Source organism: Pangasianodon hypophthalmus, chromosome 18 (genome assembly GCF_027358585.1).
Source record: "Pangasianodon hypophthalmus isolate fPanHyp1 chromosome 18, fPanHyp1.pri, whole genome shotgun sequence".
Lineage (NCBI taxonomy): Eukaryota > Metazoa > Chordata > Actinopteri > Siluriformes > Pangasiidae > Pangasianodon > Pangasianodon hypophthalmus.
The window spans coordinates 7,231,478-7,255,224 of record NC_069727.1 but is presented as its reverse complement, the minus strand read 5'-3'; the positions used below and the strand labels follow the sequence as shown (position 1 = coordinate 7,255,224).

The 23,747-nt window shown below is 38.5% G+C and overlaps 1 protein-coding gene across 3 annotated transcripts in view; it reads right to left on the bottom strand.

Moving 5' to 3' along the window:
- cped1 (cadherin-like and PC-esterase domain containing 1) overlaps positions 1-23,747 on the bottom strand; it is a 69,032-nt gene that overhangs the window by 11,289 nt on the left and 33,996 nt on the right. For all 3 annotated transcript variants that reach the window (XM_053241686.1, XM_026922684.3, XM_026922685.3), the window contains exon 15: positions 1,160-1,256. In XM_053241686.1, coding sequence (XP_053097661.1) covers positions 1,160-1,256 — 97 coding nt within the window. The remainder of the gene's footprint in view (positions 1-1,159; positions 1,257-23,747) is intronic.

Below are 23,747 nucleotides of genomic sequence, written 5' to 3'. Positions count from 1 at the left end.
TGATGTTAAAAATACATTGAAAATGCACTTCGTAAAGAGTTTTGAGAAGTTGGTACCCCATCTGAAGAGAAATTTCTTTTTTTGATATAACAAATATTCTTCAATGTAATTCTACTGCACATTAACTCAAAATCTAACCTAATCAATATTATTCATTTGTGCGAAGTTCTACAACAAAACCAGTCTTTTTTTTAAATTTTTTTTATTATTATTATTCAGAGCTTGAATCTGATTGGTCAGAAGGTGCTGCTTAACAGTACTTGCAGACTGTAATTCAAATCACAGGTTTAATGCACTACCCTCTTATACATTATTTTTTAATAATATAATAACAACTACTTGAACAGGGACTTGGTGAAGTTTTCTGTAAGGAGATTTTATTTAACATTTTTGGAAGGAGTCTCCAGTGTCAGAGGTAAAGCTGTAAGTTTTACACCATGGGAAAGACTTCGCCCTTTGCAGTTAGTAACAAGCTTGTTTCTCAGTAACAGGCTGCATTTTTTTCTGTCTAACTAACTTAAAGAGAAAGTGAGGGAACAACTGTTTATAGCTGCTGTAACATAAGTGATAACAGGAACTAACTTTTTTCGCAAGAATGTTCCGCAATGTTCCACAACATTAAATGTAACTGTAAACAGATAACAGACACAATGTGTAATTTAGCTTTGGCAAATTGCTGTGCTATAAGAGGAGTAAAACATGGCAGGAACTGCTGTTATAGAAAAATAATTAACTTTCCACAGGGTGGGGGTGGGGTTCTGTTATTATTCAATTCATTTTTATTTGAATAGTGCCTTTGGATTATAAACTATTATTACTCTTTCATCTGAGTGTACATAACCAATATTTTTATATTAAACATTTGGTTAGCACAGAACAGGTTACACTTGAGGATACTATACATACTGTATGTTCAGTCTGCAAACATAACTAGAATTATCTTCCACAAACGTGCCCCAGGGTCAAACTCATACATCATTTTGGAGGAAGGAAATACACCAAGATCATATCTCTAGGAAAGCAGAGATATGCACCACCTGGTTTATCCACATTTGAGTTATAGATGTGCGCATTGCTACGATAGGACTGTAGATCAACAATTACCAAAGGGAGTCATGTACTACAGTGTATTCTGTCACAGAAAGTTGCCTCAACTCACCAGGTTCATCTCCTGAAGAGCAAGGCTGAGACGATTTAAGCTCAGAAACAGGCTCCAGGCCACAGGGTTGATCAGGTCTGACCACCAGGCCACAGTCCTGCAAGCGAGACAGAAAAGACACTGTGGGAACTGCATGAGAAGGGAGATGAAGCAAACTCAAAGGACTGAAGATAATAAAACACAGGCATCCTAGTGAAAGTAAACTCAGTGAGGTTGATTTTTCCGTGTGTATTTTCCCACTCTAGGGTTCTCTCTCCTTCTCTCTTCTTCTGTACTAAATCAAAGCAGGTTAACACCACTGCCTGCCCCTCTACAGCCTTGCCAGCCATCTGGGGTCAGAGGTCAAACTAACTGAAGAGTATCGAGGAGGCCGATGTGACCTCCACAGGCCCCAGTGGGAGCCATCAGGTCTGGTTCTACTGAGAACCGATCCCCCTCTTACCCCACTACCCACTCTGCCTTCACCCACTGCGCTTTACACAGAGGCTTCACACGGCCGCGTCACATTCCCCATCGAGCCGCCGCTGCTCTCAACAAAGTGCCACAAGACAACTTAACAGGGATTTTCTTGTTCATACCTGCGGTCAGTGTATCCGCACAAACACGGCCGGGCTTTTTGATTCGGCGCAGGGCCGCATAAATCAGCGTACTCGGGCGGCGGAAACTGATCGGCGCTTTTCTTCTGCGCACCCGCCCAGAAACCTCGCACCCTCACGCCAAAGAAAAACGTTTGTAATTACAGGACATTTAGAGATGGATCATTTTTCTTTCTTCTTCTCCCCATGTGTCACTCTGCGAGAAAAGGAGGTCAGGTTCATTCAGCTGAATTACGTACAGGGAGAGCCAGTAAGACTGAGAAAGTGCCCTAGACTGAGAAAGTGAGAATACTGGACCCCAGGAAACGACTGAAATGTGGATCAGAAATAAATGTGACACATCTCACACTGGACATTAAGTAGAAATTAGTTTAAAAATAATTATAAAGTAACCATTAAGTGGATTAGGTTAGAGAATACGGTAGAATGTAATAGCATCAAAAAGTAATTAGGATAAAATTATAATAAGGAATATAATAATAATGGGTAACTGGGAATCGTAGCTATATATATATATATATATATATATATATATATATATATATATATATATATATATATATATATAGTTATATATATATAGTTATATAGTTATATAGTTAAATATAGTTAATACGCTTAATACATAAAAACATAAAAACACCCTCATAAAATGTCAGATGATAGAATACATATATAACTAGAGAAAAGCTAAATTAAAAAGATTTCCTTTGTGCATATGCGTGTGTGCATATGGTACCTACTCATGTCTATTACAGTACTGTAATCTCCAGTGATCAAAGCGTGGGCCTAAGCCGCGCCGATAGATCACCCTCCCATATCCTCCATTAGATCAGTTGCCACAGTGGCACCTACTTCAGGAACAGCCTGAATAAAACCCTCAACACTCCTCAATAGCCCTCCAGCCAGCCCTTATCCCTCAGAGTCCATTCTTCAAGAGAGCTTTCAGAGAAAAGTCCACCTGTGCTATAATAAGCTTGTTTAAAGGACAAAACCTCGATCAGTGGCTGCTGTGGGATGAAAGAAATGAAAGCAACACACAAGAGATTAGAAAGCATTGGGCCTAAAGCAGACAAAGAATCAAGAAGGATCAAGTATTTTGTATATTAGCAAATAATTTTCCGTCCACCACTTAATCCCATTTCTAACTCCAAATAAATTGAAATAATGATCCAGGCACGAGTGGAGAAAAGTCATTTTATATATTTACAGTAATAGCTAAGATATGTTACTTAGCACACTGCAACATTACCCCAAAACCAGTCACATTACTCTTTGTTCATACTCCTACTAGAGGGGTCAATTTCCTACCAAATTTGCTCAGCATGAGCCAAGATATCCATGATGCTAAATTGTCAAGGATTTTTTGATATTTCAAAAGGTGTTGCCATGGAGATGAAATCAATTAACATGACATGCTGTACAAACAGGAAATTTGGCCTAATTCCACTGTACATTGTGCAATGTCGCTCAAAGTTCATGTGTATGTTCAGTGACGTGGCATAATAACATCATCAGCCAATACTGGCTCATGAAAAAGACATAGCTACACCCTTGGTGCTTGGACCCACCAATTGCTGCTTGGAGCTGACTTTTCTTTATTGTGTTTGAGGTTTTTTCTTATTATTTTTACTGTTAAATGAATTGTAACTGCTCACGTAATTCAGTTTTGTTAAACTGCCAGGTGATTGTGGAATAAAGTCATAAACTTGATCAATTTAATTAGCTAGATTACAGTAAATAAAAAAAAAACACCATTTGATTAGCTTCATATTTTTCTTTACACTGCCCAAGATTAAATTACAGGTGAGCAAGTGGCCTCCAACATCCCAAACAAAGATTAGCACTGAGGAAATCACACTAGCTGATTGGAGCAGGTGCACAGCTGCCATTTTGGTCCATTTGTGGTCAAAGAGTGATGTGGCCTCACAAAGTGAATCCCATGTAATCCTTTAGAAAATAGGATTAGATAAAAACTCAAGCCTGTGATCTGATAGAACGGTGTATTGAGTCTAGGATTAAAGTTAATCCAGACTCTACAGAGGTAAGCCACTTTGCCTTCTAAAAGAGAGCAGCTGGAGAAAATGGCAATGAGTTAAAACATGTCAGGTCACTTTATAGAGAGAGAGAGCAGCGAGGTAGACAAAGGGGATTCGATTTCATTGTAATTGGACTAGCCGTGTTTTGTTTGGTTGAGACACTGGACACTGTCTAGTTTTGAGAATGCTCTTGGTGGATCAAGAACGACAAGGCAGAAATGGTCAAAATTTGTCTGTAGACGAAAGAGTACAAGAGTGGAAGTGCTGAAAATAAAAGGATTGGTAAGAACAAAAGGAAAATAGAGATGAAGAAATCAAAAGCATGGGATCCATTAACCATGGATTCAAACCAATAAAATTATATTCAAGTGATATTTTGAGCTTAAATCCTTTGGGACACACTACAGTTGCATTTTTTCACACTATATTTTTTCAGACATGAAATGTTTTCTTGAGAAAACATTCCCCTTCAAAACATTAGTTTCAAAATTATTGGCACCTCATTACTAATATTTCCTGGAGAGAATAACACCGCTCAGCCTGTTCCTGGCAGGTTTTCATTGTTCCAGACTTTTGGCACTTTTGGTTTTTAAATGTTTTATCGACAAAGAGGGATGTTCTGGAGATATAAGCAATCTGATTTCTTCAAACACGAGAATGTGTTTGCATTTATTTTGAAAAAACCTCAGGAGCATGCATAGTTTTGCCATTTTTTTTCCTTCTGGAGAGAAAATAGTTTAGAAAGATTTTTAGAGGAGATGGTAACAGGGAGCCTGGAGCCTTTCCAAGGGGACTTGGGGTACAAGGCGGTGGACACCCTGTACAGGGTGCCAACCCATCTCAGGGCACAATCACACACAGTCACAATATGGACAATACAACATAGAGATGCTAACCAGCCTACACCGCATGTCTTTGATCTGGGGGAGGAAGCCAGAGTACCTGGTGGAATCCCCCGAAACACATGGAACACATGGAACAAATGAATAAAGTTGTCCATTAAATTGTTTACACCAACAGTTTAATGAACAACTTTATTCACTGTGTGTAATGATTATTGGGGGCACAGTGACTTAGTGGTTAGCACATTTGCCTTGTACCTCCAGGGTTTGGGGGTTCAATTCTCACATCCACCCTGTGTGAGCAGAGCTTCCATGTGTTTCAGGGGATTCCTCCAGGTACTCTGGCTTCCTCCCCCAGTCCAAAGACATGCGTTGTAGGCTGATTAGCATCTCTAAATTGTCCATAGTGTGTGTGTGACACCCGTCCAGGGTGCCCCACACCTTGTACCCCGAGTCCCCTTGGATAGGCCCCAGGCTCCCTGCGACCCTGCTTAGCATAAGTGGTACAGAAAATGGATGGATTGTAATGATTATTTCTAATAGCTGCTGTTGCCCATAATTTGACAATAATTTTGGAGTTGACCATATACACTTATTAAAAAAGTAAACATCAAGAAATTCATGGTGATTGTTATTAGTCTCTATACTACAGCGTTGTTTAATTCTCGACTGAGGTGTTGATTCATTTTGTATAACAGCAGCACCAGCTGTAATTCAAATCACAGGTTTATATTAATGCTCATTCCAATACATTATCATTTCTATAGTAAGAACTTACATGTATGGTGGACATTCTACATAAATAGATTTAAAAAAAAAAAAAAAACACATATATTTCTTGATATAGTGAAATTTTCTGTACAGAGACCTTTATTTAGGATTTTTGGAAGGATTCTCCAATATCAGGAAACAACTGTCTATGGATGCTATAATATAAGTGATAAGGGGAACTAACTTTTTTGTGGATGTTTCACAACATTAAAATTAACTATAAATAGATAAAAAGTGATGATGATGAATGATGTGTCGTTATTTTTTTTTTTAAATATTTATTCCGATATTTGCTTTTTTGATGCAATATTTAAAAAATGTCAAACAGAATTTTATTACTCAAAAGAGACTTTAAGATACTGTTAGCAAAACCAGGTTAATATAGCATAATCAATCATACACTTTAATTGAAAAATGAAGCTGATCTTATGATCAATCCTTTCTTGTGTCATTCTTTAATGAATAAAAATTTAGCATTGGCAAATCGGTGTGGTATAAGAGGAATGCAACACTGTGGGGTGGTAATGGTAACTCTGCTTCATGTTGGGCCGCATCACACCATCCCATCAATGATTATTATCCTATAACAGCACACACTGTGGTGTTTCATTCATTACATTTTGAACATGTTCTCTCTATCACCCTGTCTGAATCCATGATTGAAAATCTGTACATGGACCCATACGGGTTTGCGATCTCATTCCCAGTTAACACCCACAGAGACAGAGGAATCTGAGTAAATCTCAGAAATCCGTCAATCCTGAGACACAGGAGGAATAAAAGAATAAGGACAATACTGACAAAACTAAATTATATCCATATGCTGTATCTTTCAGACATGTCACTATCAACTATCTTTTTTTTTTTGATTACTTCATGTATATAAAAGCACACACATGGATACAATCAGCTGGGACAGATGCCAGGGATCATCATACCACTGAGATGGGAGCAGTGTTAAGGTCAGCTGTTGTGGAGCTGGTCTCTGCAGGGTTGCTCCTACTTGAATTTCTCTTAGAGGAGGCTGAGAGAAATCACCAACAGCTAAACTCTAAGGAAACATATGGAAGTAAGAAGATAACAATGCAACCCTGGCTAGATCAATTGCTTACACACAGTCACTGACATCCATAATTATAGCATAACTACAGCACTCAGGGGAAAGTGGTGAAGAAGGAGCGAGGGATTACTACAGGAGCACAGCAAAAAGGAGGAATACGAGCCTACTTGCATGTTTATTGCACAGACCACTCGCACAGACCATGTGAGTAAGACAAAGAGGATAGAAAAACAGAACAAAAGTCTGCTTTGTTTTTAGTAAATCATGGTGACTTGACTTGTGGGGTCCTGAAGACTTTTTTCAAAGGAGTTCATCAGAAGTCGTTCATGAGATGTGATAAATTTGAAAGAGTGGTGAAATGTGTTCAGGTCCAGCTGAAGAAAGACAAACTTCAAGTCAAGCTGCAGACCGATTTGGATAGTAATACAGAGGTGGATGGATAGATGGTTGGATGAATGGATGGATGGATGGATGGTGCAAATAGGAGTTTTAGTTATTAGAATGTGTTCTCAGGGAAGAGGGAACCATGATAGGTCTAGTTAGGTGACCATTTTCCACTCTGAGAACAGATTTCACTAAGTGAAACTTGTATGTGTTGGGTATATGGGGGGATGGATAGATGGATGGATGGATAGCTGAGTGACTAGATGAATGGATGGGTGGGTGAAACTTCTGACATTTGTTGCAATTGGGCAAGACAAAAGCTGATGGAAGCTAGGTCACTGAGGGGGGTAATAGTTAAGACCTCTCGTTGTATGATCAGCTCACAGAGCCAATTTCAGCACAGATCAAAGCATGTATAATCAGATTAAATTGGGCACTTTGTAACATACAGTATTTTAGCTGTCTAATCTGATTTCATTCCAAATAGAGTGAAAGAACATCTAACAGACATGCAATAATATACAGCCAGAAGTCATGCAGGGAAAGAAAAAAAGCAGACACGAGAGATTTCATAAGCTTTATACACCAAAATGTCTTACTGCCTTCCATCCATTCATCATATAATATGTAATTAATAAAACACTCGGGGGAGTGTTGTTATAGGAAAACAATCAACAGCAGGGTGGTGTGACGCAGCCTGACGTGGAGTTAGCGTTATCACACCAAAATTGAATTCTTTTCTTAAAACAGCATTTCCTGAAGTGTTTTATTCCTCTTACATCAAAGCAATTTGTCAACAAGAACAATTACGTATGTTACATATGTTTTATCTGTTTATGATTAATTTTATTGAACATCGTTGACACAAGTTAGTTCCTCTTTTTAATTGCACTATAGCGGCTATATACAGTTGCTCCCTCAACAGCTTCTTTTTTTCCCTCTCTCTTGACGTTAGTAAGACAAAAAAACTCTCCCATGGTAGAAAACTTACTGACAATTACAAAGCTCTTACAAAGACACTGGACAGTCCTTCCATAAATGATAAATAAACGTTTACCTTTCAGACTAACCTACTGTATAAACAACAACGTATTAGAAACAATAATGTATTACAATAAATGAATTGAACTATAGCTGCTGTTATAGAAAATTAATCAACACCTTCTGATCAATCAGATTTGAGAATTTAACCATGTTCTGTTAAAAAAAATACTATATAAAGGCATATACCACTAGGAGCAATAACTTACACACACACACACAGACACACACACAAAACCTCAGCTGGACTCTCTCTCACGTTAGCCCACCCACACACACACTCGTGACCATGTAGCAATGCACAGCTCGAATCCCATCACCAAGTTCGCTGATGACATGACCGTGGTGGGTCTCATTAGCAAGACCAGCGAGTTAGCATACAGGGAGGAGATGCAGTGGCTAACAGACTGGTGCAGAGCCAACAACCTGTCTCTGAACGTGGACAAACCAAAAGAGATGGTTGTTGACTGGTTGTTGAGCACGGAGCGACTACTCTCTTCTGAATATCGATTGCTCCTCTGGGGAGATCATCAAGAGCACCAAATTCTTTGGTGTTCACCTGGCGGAGAACCTCACCTGGTACCTCAACAGCAGCTCCATAACCAAAAACGCCCAGCAGCGTCCCTACTTTCTGTGCATATAGTATAAGCTTATCTGCTGAATACTATGTCATAGTATGTTACGTTTATAGAACTGTGTACTGGTCGGCACTGCACTGCCTCGTACTGTGCATATTGTCCTGTTTTAGTAGTTATTGTACTCTCTTGTGTTGTTTGCACACGTTTGCACGAGCAATTTATGTAGTAATGTGTAGTCTCATGTAGTTCTGTGTTGTTTTACACAGCACCATGATCCTGGACAAATGTTATTTCGTTTCACTGTGTACTGTACTAGCTGCATATGGTTGAAATAACAATAAAGCCACTTGACTTGACACATGGACACACACACTCTCACTTCAGCTATCAGTACACTTTGGTACACTCTCACAGTGGAGGGACATGAAAGGAAATATTTGTCACCCCGGAATGCTTTGTGAGATTTTTACGCGGTGTCGGGGACATGCAGGACAGAGTTGATCCGCACCGCGACTAATCTGCTGAGACCAAAAATACACACTTCAGAGAATTCAGACTTGTACCACATCCAATCTGTAACCACCTGCAGTTCTTGATGTGAGAGAGCTTACATGACATCATTCAGGCTTTTTTTCTATAAAATCATTAGTTCTCGGTTGATGACAGACCAGAGAGCTAATGACAGAGTCCTGTTTCCTCACTGAACCACAGCTGTGTTGATGAGGACTGAGATCACTCCAGCTTATGTTCTCCATGCAGTTCCTGGCAGCACGGAGGCTGTTCTGTGTCAATACTATATGACCTAATTACTTCAGAGATCCGCTAATTTCATCATCATGTCTCTGTCGAGTTTTATTAGACAATGTGGGGACCAGATAAAGACTGAGGCCTTCATGACACTCTGCAGAAACACAGCAGTCATTCGTGAATGTACACAATATATGGATGTATATTATTATTCATGTTCTTGAAAGTGTGTTTATGTGTTTCCAATCCTTGAGGACACTCTGTACAATGAAATTTAGAGTTTTCCCTGCTAATGCACCTATTTTTACTCACTAGCTAACTGTAAAGCCCTTCAGGAATTGAATTACTGTACATGTCGCATGCAAAAAAGTAAAACATCCCCCAAAGTTGATTACGGTCCTATAGCAACACTTCCCGAAGTGTATTTTTCTCCTCTTATATCACAGCAATTTGTGAACAATTACTCTTTATTTATTTATTAAAGAAAGGTGAATCATATATTTTATCTTATTATGTTGGGGAACTTCTGCAAAACAAGTTAGCTCCTGTTATAACAGTTATAAACAGTGGCTCCATCACTTTCTCTTGATGATAATCAAACAGAAGAATGGAGCTTGTTACAGAAAAACTGTGTTGCACTAAATCCTTGGTTCTGAAGACTTTTCCGTGAAGGAAAACTGCTGACACTGGAGACTCCTTCTGTAACTGTTAAATAAACGTCCCCTTACAGAAAACTTTACTATATCAGCGGTTAGACATTGTGTTTGTTAGATAACAATACATTCTGTTCATCTGTTTATTATTAGCCTTAGACTACTGTATGTGGAGCATCCATACAATTCCTATGAATGAGCTATTACTATAGACATGATGATATATTAGAATGAGCACATTCATTTAAACCTAGCTGTTACATTACAGTCTGCACTACATTTAGAGCTGCTGTTATAGAACATGAATCAACACCTTCTGACCAATCAGATTTGAGAATGTAACAGTAATGTGGGATAAAAGAAATATTAGAAACAGGCACTAATGTTTAGGAGTGTTACAGGCCCAACATGGAGATAAACACTACATCATAAAGAAAGTGGTTGTAGTATAAAATGTATAGTGACTTACTACATATTCAGGCTATCAGAAGACACTGCAGTGTGTGAATACAAATGACCCTTGTTACTTGATGTACAAAAACTGCTCTGAATTTAACATCATTTACGCCACACTTTATTTTTACATTTTTTCCCCCCCAACAGCCTCTTATCAGTGTTGCTCTTTTTCACTCTTTTTCTGTGCGATTGTCTTGGTTTTCAAAATTGACTATTTGTATTATTAATATGCAAATCCATTCAGATGCTAAATATTGTGAGTAAAATTCAAAATTGAATTTGACAGCCCTACTATACCTTGAAATATTTACTAAAAGTGAAAAACAGACTGACGGAACAGACATGATTTCAAGTCTGACTGAACATTGCTAGATCCTCTACTTATTGGGGAAGGGATTAGGAAAAACACAGAATTATTTTGGCTAAATCTGATACGGGAGGGCTGATTAGTTCAGATCCGGAGACTGAACAAGAGCCAGACCACCTAATAGCTTAACATATTGATTTCAAACACACACACACACACACACACACACACACACACACACACACACACACAAACACACACATAACATGAGGTTTTATTTTGGAAACTACACTACTGTATAATGCTCGTCATGCTGCAGGGTGGTTTATAGACTATGGACTACAAGACGATGTAAATAGCTGATCTGCTGAGAGAATATTCCTATTTATGTGTCATTGTAAGATCCACACAGACACACACACACACACACACACGCACAGACACAGACATTTAGTCATGCTGTTTTATTCAATGCCAAAACTTCATATTAATGAGATTCTGGCTTAGGTCTGGTAATGAATCCTTGAACATCAATATTCTAAAACTCATCTATTTCTACTACAGAGAAATTGCACATCCGGTAGCCAGAACATTAGCCGTTTCCGTTTATACACACACCTCAACCAGTGTTTACAAAGCCACCAGAGTGGATATCTTGTTTTCAGCATGAGGATGTGTGTGGTTGAATAAAAGAAGTAAACTCCACATATGTGGAAGAGTAAAAATGTTCCACTTCTCCTTCATCATGCTCTACAGCTCCGGCTCTCTGCACTGATTCCAGCTGTGTACAGCTTGCCAGCTTGTTCTCCAATTCTAGACCTGGCATGGACTGGCCTCCAATCAGACACGCAGAGCCACGGAAATGTAAGAAGTGCTCGGAAATGCTCACAGAAAATTGCGCATATGGAAGAAAATGAATGTAAAGTCGCCCAGCATAACAACACCACCACCGCCAACAACAACAACATTAACACCAACATTAACACCAACATTAACACCAACATCAACAATAACAATAGCTACAACGATACCAACACCAACAAGACCAACACCAACAACAGCACCCTCACCACCACTAACAAGACCGGCAACAACACCACAATCACCAACAGCATGAACATCACTACCAGCAACAACAACAGCTACAACAACCATGACACCACCACCAACAACACCAACACCACCAACACCAACATGGTCTCCCTCTTTTCTAAATCTGTAAATAATAAAAATTCATTGTTATATTCATACTGTTTTGAAATAATGTATAATAAATGCATATATGTACAATATAAACGTATAATAATCATTTTAAGCAACTAGGTAGGTACTTGTTTGTTTGTTTGTGTGTATGTAGCATACAACATACAGTATATATAGTACATGCATCACAGTGTATATAAACTTCAGCGCAAAATAAAAATGCAACTATTTTATACTTTATCTACAAAAAAAAAAAAAAAATTCCATGAAAATAAAAATGAAATTTGGGATTTGGTTGTAAGAGATGACAAGGCAATGATTCAGAACATAAGACAAAATAAAGAAGAATAATAAACCCCAGTCTGCAGACATGATGTAAAGAATGTAGAAAGAGAGATGAAAACGTTTGAACATTTAATTTTTTTTTACTATTATTATTTGAACATGCACCATTTTGTAAACCAAACACACTACATGTCTTGTTGGCATAAAATAAATTTCTTTGTGTCCTTCATTTTGTCTTAAGAGTGCACAAACTTTTCCATTCAGCTGTATATTAAGAGAGGGCATGTAGAATTTACTAAACTTTAATTTATAAACTAAAAAAAAAATACACCTATTGTAATTGTGTATGAAGGAACAACTAAAAGGCAATTTGTCCAGGTTTCATAGAAAAAAGAACACTCTACGGGTTCTTCAGTGGTATTTTGCATAGTTATTTCTCCCTCTTTTTTTTTTTTTTTTTTTTCTTACTAATAGTAAGCAGGTAAACATCGTACTGTTTCTCACTCTGACCTGAGCTCACGCACAGATCAGATCTGACTGACTTCATGCACTGAGCCCCAGATCACGTGTACACACTGGCTCAGCTCAAAATCCCCTCACAATTCCATACACTATCCTGACAGACCAGAGACCCACAACAGAGACCAGTCTGCATGTGTTTATATACAGCTAGACAAAGTAAAGGAAAATCTGGTAGCTCTGTTATACTGTAGGGAAAATGTATTTATTTTTGTCGGCATGCTCTGACTCCACTTGTCCTTGCAAATCAATACAAAGTTCTTCTGATTGATCAGCTTCATCCTGTGGTGAAACACATGGAAACACTAATGGGTGTGGTCACTTCCAGGATGACCCCGCCCCCATCCACAGGGCACACAGGCTACTGAATGACTTGACGAGAATGAAAATGATGTAATTGATACGATATGGCCTTCACAGTCACCAGATCTCAACTCAGCTGAACACCTATGACAGATTTTTGAGTGGCATGTGAGACAGCATCCTCAGAGCACCAACCGAGGGAATATCTTTTGGAAAAATGGCGATCATCTGTCCAGTACAGCTCCAGAGACTTATAGAATCAATGCCAAAGTTCATTGAAGGTGTTCTGGCAACTTGTATTGTCGCAACACCTTAATAAGACACTTAATGTTGTTTTTTCCTTCAATTTGTCACCCATCTATACAGTATATGGGTGTGTGAGTGAGACAAGAACAAGTTGCAGTCAGTGTGCTCATTTATTTTGCTCTTCTGCTTGACCATCTCTCCATTCTGTCCATTTCCATTTCGGATTTGAAATGCACAGCAGGGGAAGTCATGTGTTTAAGAGAGAGAGAGAAAGAGAGAGAGCTGAAGAGAGAGAGGAAAGACCACATGCCAGTTTCTGCACTCACATTAATCATGTTTCTAAAGTTGCCCTGTCAACACCTGTCTGAAACTGAAGGAAAAAAAGGTGGAACATTTTGCAGAAAACAGCAAAAAGTTGCGCAAACATGCGCTCATATGGGTAAGATTGGCTGTGAAAGCCGAACTTTAGGTACATACGTGTGCAAAATGCTTAACAGCCCTAACAGAAAAGAGACACATTTAAGAAAATGAGGTGAGAAATTCCAGTCCTGAGAAGCCAGATCATGCCACAGGGTAATGTTTTCCCTCAAGCCAATGATCATCTAATTAACCAGAGCTGGAGCTGAGCTGGAGAGTGGGAGAGAAGAAAAACACTGCGAGTGTAGTGTCTATTTTAGCCTGCTAACAGATCAGCTGATTATTGCTTCTTACAGTACACACCGTTGCATACTTGATCATGACTGATCAGAAGGAGTTGACTAATTTTCTGTAATTAAATCTATAATAAGGCACTTAAATGACAAACACTCCATAAAAATGGATTATAAACATGTCAGATCAGTAAAGAAAATTTAATTCTATAAAAACATTTATAGAAAAGTAAAGGTGCAAATAAGGGGACTTGGAAAAAAAAAAGAAAGAGAAATTAATGTGTTTTTTCCCTTTAACACTGAAAACTGTAAAATCATTGATACATTTCCATGGACAAGATTGTATAAGGATAAACAGTCGACTACTGGAAAAGTCTGGTTAAAACTAGATTTCAGGATATGAGACTCTGCATTTTTGTTTGTTAGCTAGCTAACAACAGCCACGTTAGTTAGTGAACTACCATCAGCCGCTAGCAGAGTGGCTACGAACAAGGAGTTTTCTACAAAGAGGGAAATTTAGAACTATGGCTCAGGTCCACTTAAATTTAGTTCACTTGTAATTTGCAGTGAGGACATTCTGTCTAATAAAAATACCTTTAAGAAATAACAATGTAGTTTAGTAGTTAGGATGCTCCTTTAAATAACTGATGCTCCAGTAAGAACCCTAAGAGACATGGATTCTCACGTTTGGAGCACAAGCTACACATTACAAAATTCTTTATTAGTTGTGCATGGTGACTCTACAACCTTTCACACCCTCGATATTATACACTGTAGACTTCGGAATCTTAGCACCATCAGCCACACAACTCCACCATCTCCTAGCAAAGAAATAGAAAATATCCTCCTTATGTAAGTCTAGCTGGAAAGCACAGCTGTGTATAATTTACTATCTGTAAATGACACACTGCGTCAAATTTGCTGTTCAGCATTAACTGCTAATAAGGCCAGTGAAGACAACACTACGGATGCTTGTTCTCCAGCCCTGACTCTCTGGACTGAGGAGATCAGAAGGAATGTTTGTGAGGGAATGTTTTTAGCACCCATGAGAGGCACACAGCAGTCTTTTTCACCACCGGCTGAAGAGGAATTCCCAGCTGCCGCACTTCAAAGCTTCACTGAGTGGACGGCAGTGAGAGGACTTAAATCCTCCCAATAACATGAGGAAGTGAGCGCTTTACTCCCCATCACCATGCTGATGCACGCACACACACACACACACACACACACGGGAGGAGGTTGAAGATTAGACGAGATGTCTGAAGCTGTCACAAAGTTGGCTTCATTTAAGAAACACTCAGTGAAATGAATTATGTTCGCTGACATCTGAAAAGCGGCCACACAGTATGGAACTGTGGCACCGATGTATCAGTGTGAGGAGAAACACGGCAGTTTGGTGAGGAACCTGGATGCTGAGCTTGTGTATATTTCTGAGGGCTTTACCCTAAAAATAAAAATATTACTTGGTAACACTTAATTATAACATCATCTTATGAAATGTTCATAAATTAATGAGCTAAAAAATTAATGGTAGCATTAAACATTCTAGCAAAAATGCATTATAGTTAATAAAAGGTAATGCTTGATGATGATAGCACCTTCTACAGTGTTCATAAACTACGAAAAAAAAAAACTTGTTACATAAGGAATAAAACAATTACATTACTTGCTGTTATAGAAAAATATCAACAATTCTGAAGTTGATTATTTTCAAGTTGATTTTATTTTCAAGCTCATTCCAAAGTGCTTTATTCTTCTAATGATATAATAGTATAATAAATGTTATTCAATGATTATAAAAACATGATTATATACCATTTGGGCATATTGATATACAGTATCTTTTAAATTATTTAACACTGAAAAGAAAGGAGGAAATGTTTAAACATCTAATCTCCGGTTTCCAATCAGAGTTTGTAACTGTTCTAAAAAGATGGACAGGATCCACAATATTTCAGAAAAGTCTATCCTCACATAATTTATTACAATAAGTTAGGATTATTATACGGCATTGCTCATTCTTTTTGCTCCAATATGTAATGAGCTGTTTGACACAGTAGATTACCATTTCTTTTTCCCTAGTACTTTTTATAATTATAAAAAGACACCTGAAGGTGCATGAAGGCCTGAAAAAAAGCACATGGCAGGTGCTGTGTTTGTTCTGTGTATCCCAGAGGGGGTGGTTTATATGGTAAACTCACACACTCTCCTCCACTGTGTCCTGCTGCTTACACATTCTACTCCATATGCACTAATGTCTCCATAGGGTAAAGGCATTAACACAGTGAGAGCATCTGTGTGTGTTTGCACAAGGGGTGTGAGGACTGGGGGGTGGGTGGGGGGATGGATTTAGTCCTGCAAGCTGAGGACTTGTTAATCACATTAACATCTATATAGATATATAAAGGTACGTGGATATATGAAAGGTTATTGAGAATGCGTATATATGTGTTTCAGCACCTTGTGGTTGGGAGTGAGAAGAGTTTGCATGCCTGCTCCACTACACCATGCTTGTTCAGCTTATTAAAAAAAAAATCAAATTGCCCCCAACATCCCAGCAAGCTTTCCCCCATTAGCCTGACAATTTCCTCGGCCAGGCTCCCAGACACATGAGAACACTTCAAAGAACACCAGGGTGAATGGACTCAGTGTTTTTGGGGGGCCTCTGGTGGTCCGAATTCTCCCCTCCCCATCTAAATGAACCCAGTCTGGGCATCTCACTGACCCATGGATGGAGGAAAGAGAAGGAGATGAGGAGAATAGGAGAAGAGACCAGATGACAGAGAAGTTGGTAGCTAGAAGAAAAGGCACAGGTGTTTTTGGTGAAAGTTTGCAGTTAACAACTGCTGCTGTAATCGTTAAAAAAACTCTTATTCACAATCTGCACATCCTTTCAACACACTTAGTACTGTTTGTCTTTACTCTTCTACCCGTATACCTGTATACTGTAATGATTTATAAACCTGCTATCCGGTGTCATCCTGAAGAGGCTGGGTTCCCTTTTGAGTTCCTTTCTTGCCACTGTCTTTTGCTCATTATGGGAGTTGAGTTCAGAATTGAGTTACGTTTACTTAAAACAGAGGCGTACATCAGTTATGCAAAATTTTGACTTTGGACTTAGCCCCCATTTACCTTGCGGCAGCACAAATTTGTACTCACGAGTGATTGTTGGAGCGTAGTAAAGAAAAACGGCAAACTAATTAAGATGTGCTGGATCAAGTGCTATTCTATAAGCTGCCAAATAATGAGGGTGGAATCCAATTATACAAAATTTGTAAGGATTAGTGTGATAATATCAATTAAGAATAGTCATGAAACAATATATTAGTAATACATTAGACTCCTAATAAATCAATGCTTACCATCTTCTCAATCATAAATCATCATATTAGTCTTTTATTTATTTATTTATTGACTTGTCACTTGCTTTTATGTTACATCAAATTACATTTGACAGCTAAGAAAACACTATTTCCTTCTTCAGTCCACAGTTTCTATCCATGATTTTTTTTTTCTAGGTTTAATGGAAAATGCTTGTTTTTAAAGGTAGCGTTCTACACACTGGGGAAAGAACAGTCTCAGGAAGTTTTACTCAAGAGTTGTGAACTACATGCAGGTACTGTCCATAATCTGAATGGGGAGCCTAGAAAATCAACTTAAGCATGTGCGTAACCCAATGCTGAACACATGAACATTTCCCTGCATAAATATTACTTTTGGACTGATGTGGAATCAGGCCCTGTGAATCTAAATCTACATCCAGATTTCTGTAAAGCTGCTTTGTAACAGTGTCTGTTGTTAAAAGTGCTATAGAAATAAAAAGTAAATTGAATTTAATTTAATCTAATATAGAGTCTACAATGTTAGCATCAGGGATTGGCTCTGGATGATTTTAACAAGTTCATTGGACAAACTGGTGTGTTGACAGATACTAATGAGAAAGATCACATGGAGATTTTGTTTTGGAATTTCTGGAAGTGGAACATTGAGATACTGCAGTGTTTGCTTTGTGGTTGCCATGTTTGCCATGTACTAATCAGCGCTTCATCATACATTGGAAATCGAACCATGTGAGCAAGAGGAAGTCTGGATAATATTCCAGTTTGCTGATGGAAACATGAAACTCTTGTCCCTCTTTCTTCTTCTCCTCTCTGTCCCTGCAGTCGGGGTCAAACAAACCAGGTTTGAAAAGTGAGCCATTTGTCAGCACATCAAGCATATGTCAATTGCCATGCAGAAAAAAGCCCAAATCCTAATGGACCATTACATCTTGGAGGCCTTGATGAGTTGTATAAGTTTTGGCGATGTGGTTCTATTGATATAACAGGACCTCATCTGGGTCTTCATGGTGCCAAGCTGATACACAGTAGTTTCCTCTCTTATTATAGACTGCACAGATGAGGGAAGAGATTGGGGAAGTGAGGGTCGTTTGACTAATGACTACACCATACGTGGGTTCTGGCTGCACTCAAAAGAATCAGAGATGGGAAAGCTTTCAGCTTCTAAATGGGGCAATGAGAGTCTCACAGCTGCTGGAGGCTAACGACAATGCTGGTTAGTCCAATCACATATGGACCATAGGGTTAGGCTATGGGATGTTTGTTTCCTGCTGTGCGGCTTTGATGGAAGCCTGTGATGGCAGACTTATAGAGGGATCAGAGGAGGAGAGGTGGAGTAAGAGAGCTGAGAGAGGACGAGAAGGTCGACAAGACTTGGCTTCAAAAGAATTCCTCAGTTCTGCCACCTTGGCACCTGTGTCCCGTGTGTACTAATATTTTATTATGGTTCGAGTCCTGTGTTAATGTTTATGTAATGCTAAAAAGATGAATATCTGGCAGCAAGATACAAAAAGTGTATGTGTTTGGATAGTGGTGAAAGGATGTCTGCAGCACAGCTGGAAACACACAGTATGAATGTGGGGCAATCAGAGCAATACCCTAACACAGGACAGGAGGAAAGAATTCATCTTCAGGTCTTGTATTCACTGAAGACTCTCATGCCTTTGCACATCTTGGCCAATGTGTGTGCATCAATAAGAGAAAATATACAAAACTGTGTAAGGTTAAAAAAAAAAAAAAATTGTTTTCTTCCCAAAAGCAATTTTGCCTGTCAGAATGTGACAGCGGACTCAAAGAAAGAGTTGGGACAAGACAAGGAGGTAGAGTGAGAAGAAACAGAGACGTACTCAATCATTCATCTTCAGTAACCGCTGTATCTTAGTCATTGTTGCAGTGGATCTGGAGCCTATCCCAGGAAAACTTGGCACAAAGTGGAAGAATTCCACTCCCAGATCGGACACTAGTCTATCTCAACTCACATTAATTCAAGCATATAGTTAATTTAGTTTAGCCAATTTGCCTACCTGCATGTCTTTCGGAGGTGGGAGGAAACTGGAGAACCTGGAGGAAACCCATGCAAACACACGGAGAACACGCAAAACTCCACACAGACAGTAACTACAGCTCGGAATTGACCCCCAGAACTGTGAAGAGGCAACACTACCCACTGCACCACTATGCTGCACTGCCAAAGCTGTCCTCTGTTGACGGAATTGATTTGACCCATTTAACAAAAACTGCCTTTCAATTAAAATTGAAGCAAGTACAACTCCACGCCAGTGGTGTTGACTGGGATGCTTTCCTTCAAGCAGCAGGGAAGCTATTGAAGAAAAACATTTGTTTCTCTCTCAACATTTTAGACAGGATGTGACTTCCAAAATCGAATCAGTTTATCTGCTGGTTACAATGATAATTCCATAAACATTCAACCACTCGTTGTTTATTGTAACCAGGATCTTGGACAGCCACAAAGATGGATGGATAGATGGATGGATGGATGGACAGATGAATATAAATCAAATCAACTTGCCGTCACTCCAAAAATTCACACTCATACCTGTTTCTCTATGCACCTTTCCATAGAATGGCCACATTATTACCTGGGACGTATAGCCTCAAAACTTTTCACTGGTTATTTTTCTAGTATTTGGTGAATGTTTTGTCTGTCTTTTTTCACGTAGGTTTGTTGCCATGTCCTCCTGAGCTTTCTTTCTAAATGTTCTGACTGCTGCTCTCTGAAACTAACTCTTCCACCTGCCAGCTGCAAGGCCACTCGCTGTGAGCCTGATGTGGGTCTACACACTGGTGAGTAAACAATTTTACTGTTTGGCGTTGGGCTACTCATGTTGGTTAATGTCTCTGTGCTCTGTAAGTTTGAGCGGTTATGGTTTTGAGCTAGCGGTCGTTTCGTGAGTTCAATCCCAGGACTACCAAACAACCCATTTCCTTAACCCCTTACCTGCTTAGCCCTATACCTGGATAGGAAAAATTCCTCTATAGCAATATTTTTTGGTGGACATTTGACAACATAAAATGTAACTACAAACAAATTATTATTTCTATAAAACAATCTAGAGCCAAATTAGCCTACACACCCCTGCTAATAAACTAAACATAACACCATTATGAGCATTTTAAGATGCTCAGCTTCCACAAATCATTCCACAACAGCATACTGCTCAGGTCTACTGTATATTAGAGCAGATGAAAATGAAGCATCAGTTGACTGCATATTTCATTTCACAGTTTATATTCAGTAATGAAGCATGGGCCAAACATGCACACAGCCAGGCTAACCTCAGAAAATAAACTGTTACTGACATTGAGTACACCCACGCTAAGAAGAAGCTTTATGCGTTAAATATGCGTCATCGCATGAAACAACCACACAGCATGATAAAGAAGTCAGTAAAAGAGCTGATTCTCTGTCTGGTGTCCCGTAATGCTCGACACAAGAGAACAAGAGGATAAACAAAAGAGACTGTATAGAATATACAGTATAGGTTTAAAGGGACTTCAAGATCAGCTGTGTCCGGCATTTTCCACTCACACATCCTCAGTAGTAACACTCCAGGAGTCTCTAAGTGAGAACACAAACAATGTTTACTGCAGTTGTGTCCACACTGGAGGAATGCACGCCTCTAAATAGGGACTTATTGCCTGAAGAGCTGCCAAATGCAGAACAGCACTAAGATTCCAGCAAGGCGAGACAGAGAGAGAGAGAGAGAGAGAGAGAGAGATCAAGTAGTAAAGTGAAAAATGCAACTGCTTTTCGGAATGTAAAATTACAACCCAGCAGACTTCAACTCACGCTGTTTCAATTAATCCACATTCTGATGTTCTTAATGTTTCATGGCTAAAAGATTCTTCTGGTAACTTTTTTTTTCTTCTCTTTTTTTTTTTTGCGAGGTGTGGTTTTATAACCATAATTTGTTGTAAACTTTTGGTGACCTTAGAAGGTAAATCTTAGGTTCAGTGTGGGTCAAGATTCAATGGCAGATATAACCTTATAATAGTAAGGTGACAATTTTTATAAATACTAATAATATTTTGTAAAACTCTAATAAAATACTATAATTTCTTCATAAATTACAAACATACATACCATTGTTGTGCAATCTATTATTAAATAGTGGGCAGGAATTTGTGTACTACACAAAGTAGTCATTTCTTTTTGCGTTTTTGGAAAATGTAAAAAATTATGCACGTTTTATAATTATTGTCTATAGTGTCTGTAAGGTTCTTTCAAACTGAACAACTTATTAATTATGAAAAAATTCATTTGAGTATCAATAACTGAAAGAAGTCAGTGATTATATTATAAATGTTCATGCTTTGTAAAGTTATTTTTGTTTTAATAGCTCATTATTTCGACTTTGGAACTTATTGTTTCAAGAAATTATTTATGGCAAATTCAAATTGTCAAAATAACAATTACTGAGTCAAAAAACCACCAGACATGAATGTATTTCAGTAAATTGCATATACGTGTGTATCTATCATTAGATATATGTGGCCACTAAAGCAACATCTTATTTACTTACTTTATGGGAAACAGCATAGGGAATAAGAGCTATAAGCCAACATTCAATACATTGTTCTTAGTGTTAGATTCTAAAATGTTAAATATTAATTCAAAATCACAAGATAATGTGTTGAAATAATGACATTACAACTCAAAATAGTGGGATATTTACAAAAACTTTGAGTAATTAAGATGAAATATTCAGATAATATGTCAAAATAACACGATAATGTTCTTCTTTCGGCTGCTCCCGTTAGGGGACGCCACAGTGGATCATTGATCCGCATATTTGATTTGGCATAGTTTTTACTCCGGATGCCCTTCCTGACGCAACCCTCCCAAATTTTATCCGGGGTTGGGACTGGCACTGGGAGTGAACTGTCATGTGCAACCCCAGTGGCTGGGGGTGGTTCCCTGGCCGGGAATCAAACCCAGGCCACGGCGCAGAGAGCGCCGAGGCCCAACCGCTAGTCCTCCAGGGACCAAAATAACAAGATAATAACTCAAGATAATGACATACTGTTGTGAAATAATGAGTTATAAAGTCAAAATAAGTGACATAGCACTTTCAGCTTTATTCTTTTACAGCATGTAGTTGAGGGCTACCATAAGTGTGAACAATGAATGTATTTCAGTAAATTGCATATATGTGTGTATCTATCATTAGATATATCTGTCCACTGTAGCTAACTATAAGCTAACATTCAATATATTGTTCTTAGTTTTACATTGAAAAATGTCAAAATAACAAAAATAATATTGTGGCGCCGATGCCATTTGCTCCCCACTATAATGTGTGTGATTCCCCCTCCTCTTTTTTTTTTTTTGTTATAATGTCAATCACTGTTCATTTACCTGTTGATTGGGGGGAGGTGTCAGGGTAGGAATAGTTAGGAATTATGATAAGACAGCATTAATAAGGGGCTGGGGGACAAGTTTTTTTGTTTTTTTTTGTCTTGGGGAGAGAAGGGGGGTTGTGCTTGGTTGCATGCAAGGAGATGAATCTGGTTTAGAGGGAACCCTGCTTGTTTTATCATTTTCAGGGAGTTAGGACACCTCCTGATACCCGTGTTCAGATTGTAAAATTATAGGCAATAAATAATGGCCCCAATAAAAAATTGGATGCTTTCAAACTGGACCATTCTCTCCTGTCTCCTTTCTGGAAATAGTTACAACGCCACAATATGTTGAACTCAAATAGTAATATGCAATATGCAACTCAAAATAGTGGGATAGTAACAAAAACCTTGAGCAATTAAGTCAAAATGATAAGATAATATGTCAAAACAACAAGGTAGTAACTCATGATAATGACATAATATCTTGAAATAATAAAGTTATAAAGTCAAAATAGGTGACATAGCACTTTCAGCTTTATTCTTTCACAACTTGTAGTTCAGGGCTAAGTGTGAACAGCAGTCCTACTAGATTTATTTTATTGTAATTAAAAAGTAAATCAAATCCTTGCTTATTTCATTCAGATTCATATGCTGCAAGTATTTAAAACATCCAGAGTTAAAACATGGATTAATTAGGCAGATTTGTTTGACACTCTTGAAAATTGTTTGACACTATTTAAACAATGGTGCTCAGTTATTTCCCTTCTCCCCACTCATTTCTCTCTCTCTCTCTCATTTCTCTCTCTCTCTCTGTTCTCCTGCCAAATTTACTTTAGACCCGATCTAATGTGACTGATCTGTCAATACACACTGCCACGCTGTCAGACACGGTTATACACTGTTCAGGAGTGTAACAGACACACACTCTGATCCACCCTATCACTGAGACCTCGATCAGGCCTATCAGCTTGCACTGAAACCTGAACAGCCACAACCACGGCTCGGATGAAAGACGAAGAAAGCAGTGGGACTTTGGACAAAAAGGGAGGGAGTGTACAAAAGAAGATTTTCAAACATTTTAGAGATGGAGTACTGTCAAAGATAGCTGAATCAAAAGTATGTCGCATGATTCCCTCCCCATTTCATGCGCCAATCCGAGAGTGTACATCAAATCTCAGAGTGGCCAAAGCAATGTGTAAAGTAATG